Source organism: Electrona antarctica, assembly GCF_951216825.1.
Source record: "Electrona antarctica genome assembly, chromosome: 10".
Classification (NCBI taxonomy): domain Eukaryota; kingdom Metazoa; phylum Chordata; class Actinopteri; order Myctophiformes; family Myctophidae; genus Electrona; species Electrona antarctica.
The window spans coordinates 15394201-15407159 of NC_136791.1; the positions used below are offsets into that span (position 1 = coordinate 15394201).

At 44.0% G+C, this 12959-nt stretch overlaps 1 protein-coding gene across 2 annotated transcripts in view; it reads right to left on the bottom strand.

Annotated features, from left to right (window-relative positions):
• Positions 1–12959, bottom strand: part of slka (STE20-like kinase a) — a 43626-nt gene that overhangs the window by 14259 nt on the left and 16408 nt on the right. Inside the window, exons 6-16 of one of the 2 annotated variants that reach the window (XM_079512681.1) lie at positions 11914–12108; positions 11153–11234; positions 10917–11048; positions 10340–10571; positions 9555–9745; positions 8746–8962; positions 8139–8425; positions 7560–7946; positions 6268–6398; positions 4229–4352; positions 3070–3249 (exon numbers count right to left, since the gene is read on the bottom strand). In XM_079512681.1, the coding sequence (XP_079368807.1) occupies positions 3070–3249; positions 4229–4352; positions 6268–6398; positions 7560–7946; positions 8139–8425; positions 8746–8962; positions 9555–9745; positions 10340–10571; positions 10917–11048; positions 11153–11234; positions 11914–12108 (2158 nt within the window). Of the gene's footprint in view, positions 1–3069; positions 3250–4228; positions 4353–6267; positions 6399–7559; positions 7947–8138; positions 8429–8745; positions 8963–9554; positions 9746–10339; positions 10572–10916; positions 11049–11152; positions 11235–11913; positions 12109–12959 lie in introns of both variants that reach the window. The other variant, XM_079512680.1, reaches the window with a different exon arrangement.

The window sequence follows — 12959 nt, forward strand, 5'->3', positions numbered from 1 at the left end:
TAGCAGATCCTTTTCATGAAGACACAATCACTTTCAGTAGTTGCATGGCAAATCAGTTAGTCTCCCTTACCGTACCTTGCCTTCAATTAAGTCCCACAGCACTTAAAGGGGCACTTCACCCATTTGCAACCTTATCTTAATTGAATTGGTCCTAACCAATGCTCATTATTTATAAGCGAGTACCGATTCTGTATACTCGCTCTGCTTCCCATTGGTCGGCTGTGGACAGTTCAGAAACCTGTCTACCAATGACATGGTTATGGGACGATATGAAAATTACACGTCGTGATTATTGTGGCAAAAATAACTGATTAACGATATTATCGCGATAATCAAAATATGCTTAAAACTTCAAATCCTACTTTTTGATAACCACTTGAACCCCCAACAGCCCTATTCTGCAGGGGAGCTCCCAACGTGTTGCAGCACTTTGTGGACTTGTACATCTGTTATTTTTGGCTATTCGATTTGTAAGTGTAAGTGGTACTGAATTTACAGCTCAACAAAAGCTAGGACAATTTCACGATAAATTGAAATCTCTGCGATATGATTATGAGCTATAAACGATTATTGTCCCATAGCTAAAACGAAGCTCTGCCTTTCTCTCCATAGAAAGTTTGCATGCTGAAATAGAAGCCATAGTTCGTAAAAAAAAATAAGAATAAGTCTTGTTTGAAATGATCAAACCTGCCTACGGATGATGTCACTGGTAGGCAGGTTTCTGAACTGTCCACAGTACAGCCCTGAGAGTGAGTAGACAGAAATGGTGTCATCTTACACCAAGCATTAGTGAGGACCAATTATATTATAAGGTTGAAAATGCTGGTGAAGTGGTGCTTTAAGACAGGCCTCATAAAGGTAGAGTAACTTGTGTGGAATGTGTGTAAGACTGTTCAACATCTCAAATTTACATTTGAATTGGTCAATCACAAAATGAATGAAGGTTTGGTTAAAAATGTCTCAGACGTTTCCATCAAAGTTATCTTTCCCTTTTCTGAAGCCCAAACCCAAAAGTCACACTGTAATCTCACCAAGGCCCATCACCAAATCCAACTCAAACACTCATACAGGAGACAAAGTTAGTTACACACACAGTTTAAATACATCTTGTATCCATTTTGAAAACATTTCTAGTTCATCACAAAGACAATAAAATTTAACAAAATATAGACTAATTATGCATTTTATCACTTGGCTTAAGGCTCGTCACGTCTTTAACAGTGAAATACACAGTACAATGCTCACAACTACTAAAGCAACCCAGTTAAGCCACCCTTCACCAGCTAACATAGAATTTCTGAGCAAGAAAAAGCGAGTACAGCCTGCAAAGCAGAGTAAAGGACACTGCTGCTGGGGACGGGGAAACGACTCCGTTAAGAGCACAGGATCTAAAAATAGCATTATGAGCATCTAGGGCTGCAATAATGTAACAAATTAAACGATTAGTTGCCCCATTTGGGGCATGTAATTAATTACAGGCTTAAAAAGAAAACCATGACACCATTTGTGATAAAGTAGAAAATTGGTTCATTGATTTGTCAATACATGAAAAACAGTGCTTCTTGATTATTTGATTAATTGGGAAAGTTCTCAATATAATAATCGCTAAGGAAATAATCCGATAGTTGCAGCCCTAGTACGTGCATAATTTCCTTATGATGGCACTTTCATCTATGAGGTTCACCAGAAATAAGTGGATGAAGTAGCACACAACAAGGCCATTTGGAAAGCAACCGCCAGCCTCGGGGAAGATCAATAATGAATTAAACAACGAGGAGTTAGCAGCAGCAGCTAGGGAGGGATAGAACCATCTGTCAATTGCCATCATTAGCCGTATGCAGCAAGACAATGTTAAATATGGAATTCATATGGCATTCAGCAGCATGTCAATAGCCCATTACCTGTGCACCAGTGTTAATTCCGTCAACTAAAACTATGACTACCTTTTTTTCCACTGACAAAAACTAAATACATTTAAAAAGAAGAAAAATGCTACGATGACTAAAACTGAGACAAAATATATTGACAATTTCGTTAACAAATAAACTAGACTAAACTGTAATAGGGAGGGACTAGTGGAGAAGACATTCAGTAGTAGTTTGGTTACGCTCGGGTGTCACAGCGTGACACGTTGTGAACTTGTAGAATCGGTTATTTTCAGCATGCAACCAAGTGTAAAATCAGCAATTACGATTCCATCAAGACCCGCCAAAATACATTTTTGTTGTCAAAATCCACTGTAGATTTAGTCGACTAAATATCATAAGATTTTTGTCGACTAAATCTAGACTAACACTAACACTTTTCAGATCACTAAAATATGGCTGAAACTAAACGGAATTCTATTCAAAAGACTATGACTGAAACAAAATAAAAATTTGCTGTTGGAATTAACACTGCTGCACACTAGCAAATAACACCTTGGCATCTAGCACTTGACAGGCCGACCTCCACCAGCAAGACACCCAATAAAAAGGCACTTCCGCAGAGAACCCCATGCAAAGCAACCTGTAAGGACAATTTATGCTTGGAGTGACCAGTGTCGAACGAGGCGTCGCACTATATGTGCTTCATGTCGTTCCGATATGTGGGCATTCAAACCATCTCGTTGACTCGCCAACAACCTCAACGCTGGAAAGATGTCAACGAGGTAGTGAACGTGGGTCTCGCACATCATCTCCGTGGTATAGCGCAGTGGTTATTAACCTTTTCAGGCCGCGCACCCCAAAATACCGGTAATCATATTTGAACTGGGGACCCCCGCCCTGACAAGCTCATGGAATTGTAGAAGTTGAGGCATTATATTGAGAAAATAGCAGATCTAAACTCTGCTATTTTGACAATTTTTACCTCTTTCGCTATTATTTCACAATTTGACCAATGCTTGACCAGTTTTGATAGTACAGTTTGTTTATTACTTTTGAAGCAGGAATGCTCTTCTTTCTTTCTTAAATTTGCCTTTTTTTAAGTATTAAAAAGGTTGACCCGGCCGTTCGACACTTGCCGCTTCAAGCATTAAATCGGTCTCGATAAGAAATCCCACTCGTGGAGCAGCTTCTTCTTCCTTACCTCCTTCTTGCGGTTCTTGAGCATGTTCTGGAACTTGGACAGCTCCTTGTCCTGATCGGCCTTGATGCGCTTGGCCTCGTCTCTCAGCCGGTTGGTGTGGTCCTGCTCCAGACGCTCAATGGTCTGCTTCTGCTTCCTCTCCAGGTTCTCCACCTCCAGGTCATACTGACGCTTCTTCCCCTAAAACCCATCAGAGATCAAATGGATTATTGGGCCCAGATTATCAGGACACCACAAACACAGCCAAACATTTATTGACGGGTAGATAATGCCAGAAGGGTTGCATTGTAAAAGGCCACGATGAGATTGTTTGTTGGGAATATATTTGGATACATGTGCACTCTCAAGAGTCATGGGGCGGGGGGTCAGTAATAGTATGGTATCCCTAATGGATACCATACTGGGGGTCCAGTAAAGTCAAAATCAGGTGCAGGATAGGAATTTAATTGTGATTTATAATTATCCATGGGAGCTTGCTGATGTAATCACGCGTACTGCGTTGGCATTTGACAAGACGCCAACGTCTTGTAAAAAGCACTGCCCCTCTGCCAACGAACTGCCCCTCAGCCAACACACTACGGCACCGCACTGCCCCTCTGCCAACACACTACGGCACCGCACTGCCCCTCTGGCAACGTACTGCCCCTCTGCCAACACACTGACACTACGGCACCGCACTGCCCCTCTGCCAACGTACTGCCCCTCTGGCAACGTACTGCCACTCTGCCAAAACACTACGGCACCGCACTGCCCCTCTGCCAACGTACTGCCCCTCTGCCAACGTACTGTCCCTCTGCCAACACACTACGGCACCGCACTGCCCCTCTGCCAACGTACTGCCCCTCTGCCAACACACTACGGCACAGCACTGCCCCTCTGCCAACGTACTGCCCCTCTGCCAACGTACTGCCCCTCTGCCAACACACTATGGCACAGCACTGCCCCTCTGCCAACGTACTGCCCCTCTGCCAACACACTACGGCACCGCACTGCCCCTCTGGCAACGTACTGCCACTCTGCCAACACACTACGGCACCGCACTGCCCCTCTGCCAACGTACTGCCCCTCTGCCAACATAATGCCCCTCTGCCAACACACTACGGCACCGCACTGCCCCTCTGCCAACATTCTACACCACTGTACTGGCCCTCTGACTCACGGTGGTCTCCTGTTCGAAGCGGCGGAAGATCTGCTCTCTCTGCTGCTGCAACTTGTTGCTGAGCTGCTGCTGAGCCCTCTGCTCCTCCTTCTGCAGGAGACGCAGCTCCCGTAGTTCCTGGCGCCTGAGGAGGAAGAGCACAACAAACAAAAAGCACGTTATAAATAGAGTACGGTTAACTCTCTGCTGCAGCTTGTACTGAGCAGCTCCTGAGCTGCTGGTGCCAGTGAGGAGCACAACAGACCCACAAGGTGATACCGAGCAGGGCAGTTGTTCACAAATGTTTTAGCTCGAGACACAAAAGAGAGATTAGACGTTTGCCCGGGACCCAAACTAGTGAAAGTAACAGATCTACAAGCGCACAATGCGCTTGTAGATCAGCTATTTTCACTACTTAAATTTTACATTTTGTATTCATGGAATGGAAGGGATTTGATTATTTCTTTTATATCTATTTTACAATTGTTTAAAGGTAGGAAACGAAATCGTGACCCAACAATGGAGTAGACTGTAGAGCCCATGTTATATTAGAGTTAACCAACCAGGTGTTGTGGTGAAACATCCCGGCGTAATAGACATTACGCTTACCATATGAATTTATTTTTACATTTCAACTTTATTTTTTGGAAACTATTACAATTACAATAATAGTTGTAATTGTAATAATAGGAATAGTAGTAATAATAGTTTATAAAACTATAAATTATTTATTTGCAGTGGCAGTAAATTCCAGTTCAGATCTGTGGTTTGTGAACCGCCGGCAAAATATACAGTTGACATAACATGACTGAACATCAGATCACAACAAGGTCAGAAACAAAACAGACAGCGCTTGTCGTAACAAGTATGGCGCGGGTTTCCAGTGTCTTTAATAAAATGGAATATGGAACGTTGACGTCAGTGATAATTACATGAGGCATCCATCAAGTGCCCATGAATCCATCTGGCACTGGTAAAGCTGTGGGAGTTAGTATTTGAGGCAAGCGTGTTAAATGGGTCACGTTCCATAATTAGGCAGGCCAGGGGGACAGGTAGGGCTGTCACCATTACATGTATACACGATTAATATTACACATATTTTTGGCATTGAACAATGAATTGTGTGTATGATATAGTGCAGACCTGGGCATTACACGGCCCGGGGGCAAAATAAAATACGGCCCTTTGGCTGACTGACCGGCCCATGAAAGGTTACTTGGAAATTAGAAAATAAAGCGTACTTTGTAATTTTACCTTATGCGTGGACTAAAACGGCATTGCTTTTATTTTGAAGGCTGTTTATTCACATACACGCAAATCTGTTTCCTGCTGTGAATTTTGTGTGATTGACAACCCGTTACATTCATTGTCACGCCTCAAAAATGTCCGTTCATGCCAAAAAAAGAAAGGTGGATGCCGAATGCTATGGACTATGTATTTATTTACTGAAGTCAGAGGTAATAAAAATAACATACACTCTTACCAGCTTGTCAAAACAATGCCATTTACTGCATTTTATATTGAAATAAAATTAATATTATGCTAAATTGAGTTCAGCTTTTTGGCACGGCCCTCCACAAGATTTTCTGTTTCTCATTTGGCCCCTTGGAAAAATAATTACCCACCCCTGATATAGTGTACACGCATATTTTCATTATATAGATATTCCACTGTTTGACGGATGTTAGGTTCTTAGCTTACGTATGATTCTTGATGACAATTTTGTATGTATTTGATGTATTACAATGTGTTGTTCTTACTTACTGTTGCAAGTTGCTCTGGATTAAGAGCGTCTGCTAAATGCCTAAATTGTAAATTGTATGATTGCAACCCAAAAACATTTGATGATTTTGACGATTGGGCAAAAATGTATGTGATTTTCTCAAATAATTGCGATCAATAGGCGATGGTGTAATAATGGTGACAGGCCATGGAGGGAAGTCCTCAAGAACCTCATCTCCTCCTGGAGGGAGGGATCCTACCTCAAGAACCTCATCTCCTCCTGGAGGGAGGGATCCTACCTCAAGAACCTCATCTCCTCCTGGAGGGACGGATCTTACCTCAAGAACCTCATCTCCTCGTTCTTGGCGTCGTTGTCCGTAACGATCCTGGACGTGGTCACGCTGACCTCCACGCCGTCCACCATGAACTTGCGTGTCTTTTTCAGAGTCTTCTTCTGTCGTTTCATGTCCTGCAAGCAAGACAACAACAAAGAGAAAAGCATTAAGCCGGTGTGCAGACCTTTTTCTTTACCGGTGTTGATTCCGTAGACTAAAACTATGACAAACTACTTCTTTTCACTGATGAAAACTAAATAAAAACTAAGCTATGTTGGCTTGACGGCCCGGGTATCGGAGGAGACCCGAGGCTTTCTTCACCCTCCCAATGACTGATTGTGGGGGTTAGCAGAGATGGAGTACTTGTAGAGAGGCTGGAGAATTGGGAATTGGCTTTACTAAATTGGGACTTAAGGGGAGAAAATGTTTTTCTTTTGTCTTGAAGGGGCATGTTTTGCACAATAACATAGTCTTTTCATTATGTCTGCCCACGATCTCTGTGATTCATACAATAAGTTTGTTTACCTCAGTCACTGATACTAAAATCTGATATTTAATTTTTTCTATTAACCGGTGACTTGACACCCATACTGTTTTCGAAAACTAAATACATTGACAATTTCATCAACAAATAAAAACTAGACTAAAATAGAAGCGATTGTTGCGTGTGAAACTTAATGAAAAGTCATTTTCAAGTCACTAAAATCTTATATTTAGTTGACTAGACTAAAACTTTTCAGATAACTAAAATATGACCAAAACTAAATGAAAATGTATTCAAAAGACTCACTAAAACTCAAAGTGTGCTGTCAAAATGAACACTGTTCTTTACAACAACAAAAAGAAGAGACTAATCAGGAGAAAATCAACTTCTGGCCACTTAGGAGACCATTTGTATGCCATTTGTGTACCATTTCGCCTCTGGTGGCTACAATTTGGTGTGATTTCACTTTCTAAATCTACCATCTTTGCCTGCTATAAAACAAAAACCAAGAAATCGATTTACCCCGTTAATGGCCCCTTGAGTCCGTGCTGCTCCTTTACACTTAACCAGACCAAAGTGCTGGAGAAAAACCCTAAACTAAATACTTGGGATGGTATGGGGAGGGATGAAGTTTCAATGAATTGCTCAGTTTAATATTCCATATTGTAAGTGTACAATATGGAATATTCCCTTCGGTTGTGCTTTTTCCCTCCTCCCAGGGACATGTACGGGTTTGGAAATAACCCGTCATCACAGGAAGTTTTGTGTTTATAAAACGTAAATTGAAAAAAAAAAGAACATTGTATTTTACCTGTACAGACATTGAACCAGGCTCTTTGGTCTTGGACAGGAAGCTGGAAATGGACAGGTTGAGGTCATAGCTGTTGCTGTCCGCGGCAGAGCTGCTCCCAGAGTCTGAGTCCTTCTCCACGTCCGGTTTGACCGCGGCCACAGGGCTCCCGTGTTCCCACGTCTTGGTTTCTGACTCCGCTTCACTCTCGGGGACAGAGACGGTATCTTGTACGGAGCCTTCCTCTCCGTTGGTGGCGGCCATTTTGTCCTCCTCCATCTCGCCAAGGATGGGCGCCGCGGGAATGTCCGGCGTCTCCAAAACCACAGAGGTCGCCTCGGCTTCCTCGCCGACTCCTTCCGTGGGTTCAGCTCCCGCCTGTTCTCTTGGTTCAGACTCCACGCGGGCCTACACACGTGATCATATTTTCAAAAACCCAAATCGCTTAAATATATTTTTTAAATAGCTAAAATAGCTGATGTACTTTGACTTTTTTTTACAGTGACTGCAGCTTTCAACAGAACATTTACGTGAAAAACAAGCGCCATCGAATCGTATCGTGGGTTGAGTGAATGGTTCCAAGACTGCTGATCACTATACCTGTGTCCCGTGTGCAGATGTCTCCTCTGTTTCCCCCTCCTCGGGGACTGTCTCCTCCGTTTCAGACACCTCCTCCTGGGGGACCGTCTTCTCCGTTTCCCCATCCTCAGGTTCAGCCTCTTTGGTTTTCTCCTCCGGCACGTCCCCAGAGGAACGCTCTGCAGTATCTGAGGCTCCGTTTACAATGGCCGTTCCACCGTTCCATTCTATTCCTGTCCCTGCATTTGTGTGTGCGCCATTTTCACGTACAAGTGACGACCCGTCCTCTACGGCCTCCTGAGTTTTGTCTACTAGCGCGCGCACGCACACACACATGCACACACACGTTAAAAAAAGAACAGAAAAGGAATACATAAACATTTAGCGCAGGACACATTTAGAAAGGCAACAGCCTTAATTATTTCTGGAATCGTATTACTATACATTTCCAGTGACTACTTTTCCTCTTCTTTTTTTTAAGTTCCAGGTCAGATCTGTGGTTTATGAATCATGACTGAACATCCGGGCAATTCCGGAAAACAACAATTCGGAGGGCACAAAGTCATAACCATCAATGAGGTCATGCATGTCGAGAGACACACGTGACCAAATACATTACTATACATACCTGTGGACTGTTCCTTCGCAGTAGTCCCTTCTGAGATGAAAGCTGCTTCTTCTGGTGCAGGTTGTGGGTGCTCCCCCGACTCTGTGCATTCAGCAGCTCGGACAGGCATGTCAGATTCTTCAGCACTCGCTTCTTTTTCTTCCTCTTCTTCATCCTTTACTTTGGCCTCTTCAGGTTCCACTCCATTAGGCGTGTCTTCCAATCCCTCAACGTGCACCTTCAATTACAATGTAAGGCATTTAGCAGACACTCTTATGCAGAGCAATGCAAAAGTGTATCTTTTAGCCTCAAAGAGACAATACCAGGTAAACAATGAACCAGCGCTTCTTAAACCCATTTAGGCCTGACGTCGAAATAAAAAAAGTTCGCTCTGAAAGAATATATATTCAAAGATTTGTGCCGCATTTTTACGATTTTTCAAAAATAGCAGACCTACAAGCCCGTAGCACGCCACTCGGTGGCGCGCTACGAGCTTGTAGCTTGTAGATCTGCTATTTTTCAATAGCTAAAGTATAGCATAATACTTAGTTAAAACACCAAAACGGCTTCCCGTCCAGAATGGGCTAAACTTGTCCCGAAATGTATAGGCCGGACTCCCATCTGAAAATGTTTTGTGTCAGGGACCCCCATAAGAGAAGATTTGTGTTGCCAAAATATAAATGGATAAAGTGGTCAAAATGATTGTGATGCTGTATTAACACATTTAGCTAGGGACCCCACTTTACAAAACAAAAAAACGTGAGAGAAAAAGTGACCAAGCTAATATGTCTGCAAAGTAGCCATGTCCTGTTGGGTCGAGCATCAATCACCTCCTTTTCCTCCTCCCCCGTTTCCTGACTGACTGTCACAGAGTCTTGTTGGGCGGCTGGTGTATGTGACGTTTGCTCTGGTTGTAGTGACACCACCAGGCCAGCAGGGGTCTCCTCGCTGGGCTTAGGCTTGGTGGGCTCTTCTGAGAGTGACTCCTCCTCGGTGGGCTCTGGTGGTCCTGTGGCCAGGTCTGTCACAATGCATTACATAACATAACCATCACAATCGTTTCCATTGCATTGATATGTATGGAGGGTATGCATCATCATACCCAGAAGTTATGCAGGAATGCTACTAAGTAGCAAAAAACTATCTGGCCTTGACAGCCCATACATTTGGGCATTCTTTTTTTATGCTTTGTCTCGTAGTGTAATGTGCTTCACTGCCTGCATGTTTTACTTTTTATGTAGTGTGTGGGGACTGTGGATGCAAATTAGCATCCAGTATGTTAATTCAATTTATACAATTGGGATGGTTGGATTTTGTCTCCCTGCTCTTCTATTGAGACATTTAGATCGTGTCAAAGGTCATGTCACAGTCTCACCTAGACATAGGTGACACATTTTGAACCGGGTTCAAATCCAAGGTAGAAATGACTTATTTTCTATCAATTACACTCATGAAGCCTTGAATACATGGACATTTTGTAGTATTTGTCTCAATTCTCAGCCAATCATTTGATGACCGGAGACTCAATGGAGATTCTTTGAGTGATAACAGTGTGCACTAGGACTCTTAATTAATCTCCACCTAAAACGTCATGATGGTGCCTGGCAGGCCCTACCTGCTGTGGCCAGGTCTTCGTTGCTGGAGTCGGACACCTCGTTGAGTTTGTCCTCCTCTGCCCGGTCTGCCTCGCTGGTCCCCAGGCCTTCGTCAGAGAGCTTATCGCTGGACCACTGGTCCTCTGTGTTCTCCGTGACGGCCTCCAGAGCCACGGAGGGGGAGGCCGCAGGGACGTCCTCGCTGCTGGCCACGCTGGCGTCCGAGGGCGCCCGCTTGTGACCGGGCGTCGCCTGAACCAGCAGAGGAATACATTACTGATGATGGGCCGTAAAAGTCACTCTGAGCTCTGCCAAATAGGGATGATTTAAGGTTTCACTTTTAAACCATATCAGTCCCAAGCAGAGTTGTGCAAATTGTCTTGTTTGGAAGATTTTAAGAGTCCATAAAAAGCAAGGCTTTTGCACACCTACAGGCGACAGGTGCGTAGGAGAAGGACAACCAAGACCCCAATGTAATGAAAAAGGAAAGAAAATCCTGCACACCGTTTTCAAATGCAGTTGAAAAGTTTATTAAGAGAAAAGCAGCGTTTTGATCTATTCGACCTTTATCAGGCTATCATTATGATAAAGACCTACCTGAGGTACCTCGGCCTCCTCTTCCTCTTCCTCGTATTTGGCTTCTTCGATCTCCTCTGTGACTTCTGCACAGGCCTCTGCGATCAGCTCCCTCACAGGCCTGTTGTCCACGACGTTGCAGACAAATGGATGCTGCGTAGCCACACAGTGGACCATAAAGACTAGCATCCTTTTGATTTTATTTAAGGCAGGTAAGAAAACAAAAACATGCCGTTTGTAACAGCAGGTAAACTCACCTGTAGCAGCTGTGCCGTGCTCCACCTGTTGTCCACATTCTTATCCAATGCCCTCCGAAGAAAGTCGCTGAATTCGGGCGACCTGCCAGTTAAGAAATAAAATAAATCAAAGCTCTATACTGATAACAATCAATGCTATAATGTTTGTTCGGTAATCCGACATTGAATCGACATTTATTTGGCTAAGTTATTCGTCTTAATAAAGCAAATGACGACCCGGGCGGCTGGTGTAGCCGTCTGGGCACCTAGGCTGGTAATCAGCCTGCCAGCGCTGGTGTCACCCACCCCATCTCTCTCTCAGACTACTGTAATCTATCAATAAAAAGGCAAAAATCCCCCAAAAATATAGGGTACAGGCTTTAGTTCAGACATACTATTGATCCGAAACCTCAATCCCTAACCTAACCATAACCGCAAGCACGGGAGCAGCGCATGTCGGACCATCGCATTTTCGCATCGCATCGCATGTCCCTGCGCTTCGGACCTTTGGTGTGTCGGATATGCGTGTGCACCCCAAAATATATTAAAATGTTAAAGCAGATGACAGGAGGACGTTTGAGCATAGCAGCGATTGATGGGTTCAAATTCATGAAACTCCTTCTATGGCCATGGCCCCTAATTAAAGATTTAGCTTTTGCTATTGATCACATCGCTTCTCATCCTTTTCTGACAATGTCAAGTCATCATCCCAGATTCACAGTCAACAGCTAACATATCTCACAGCTCCACCTGTCCTCTAGCCATCACCATCATCATCTCACCATCGTGACGGCTGCATCAGTGTGGGTGGCTCAGACTTGGCTATTTTCAGCAGCACCCTCATGGGGTTCATCTCGTGGTTGGGAGGCTCTATCTGAGCCAGCTCGATCAGGGTGACCCCCAGGGACCAGATGTCCGCCTTGTAGTCGTAGGGCCGGTCCTTGGACGTCTCGCACATCACCACCTCCGGAGCCATCCTGGATAATGATAGTGGTTGAGTTTTTGTACATAGGAAATGACAGAGTTAGCACAATATGAATCAAACCACGTTGTATAATATGTACAGTTAGAGGGTCTCCTGCAGGACAAAGCTTAGTCTATATCAGGGGTTTCAACAGGGGGTCCGGGACCACTAGGGGGTCCTCAGAGATACTGCAGGGGGGACATGACTTGAACCCTAGCAACTATTCTGGGGAGGAACATTAGCTGAAAATAGGAGATCTACAAGTTCACAACGCATGCATCGAGAGCTCTATTTTTGCAGTCTGGCTCAGTACCAAAAACGGAGGATGTGCATCATTGTTCTATTTGAAGTATAGCAACAGTGAAAACTAAAAATAAGAAAAAATGTAAATGAATGAAGTGCCATAGTGGTATATTTGTCTGATGTTTAGTCTCTGTGCTGACCAATTCAGTCTCTGTGGTGTGCCTAGCCCTAGGCTGAACTGGTCTGGTGGTGGAGTCAGTCCCTGCAGTACATGAGTACATAATCAGATCAAGTCTGCAGATAAACAAGCTAAAGCGTACTAAAAACCTTTTATGTGTGTGCTTCCGCAGGATGTGGGTTTGTATGCCGTCTCTTACGGGTGTGTGTGTGTGTGTGTGTGTGTGTGTGTGTGTGTGTGTGTGTGTGTGTGTATGTGTGTGTGTGTGTGTGTGTGTGTGCGCATGTTCATCTGTAATGTTTCTGAGCTACAGTATCTGTATAACTATTGTCTATTTACAGCAGGGGTTGAAAGCATTTGTGTGGTGTTACCAAACAAACAGATGACTGGCTGCCCAGCGGCCGTGAGAGACATCACTCATAATGGATCAGGATCAGGCATGG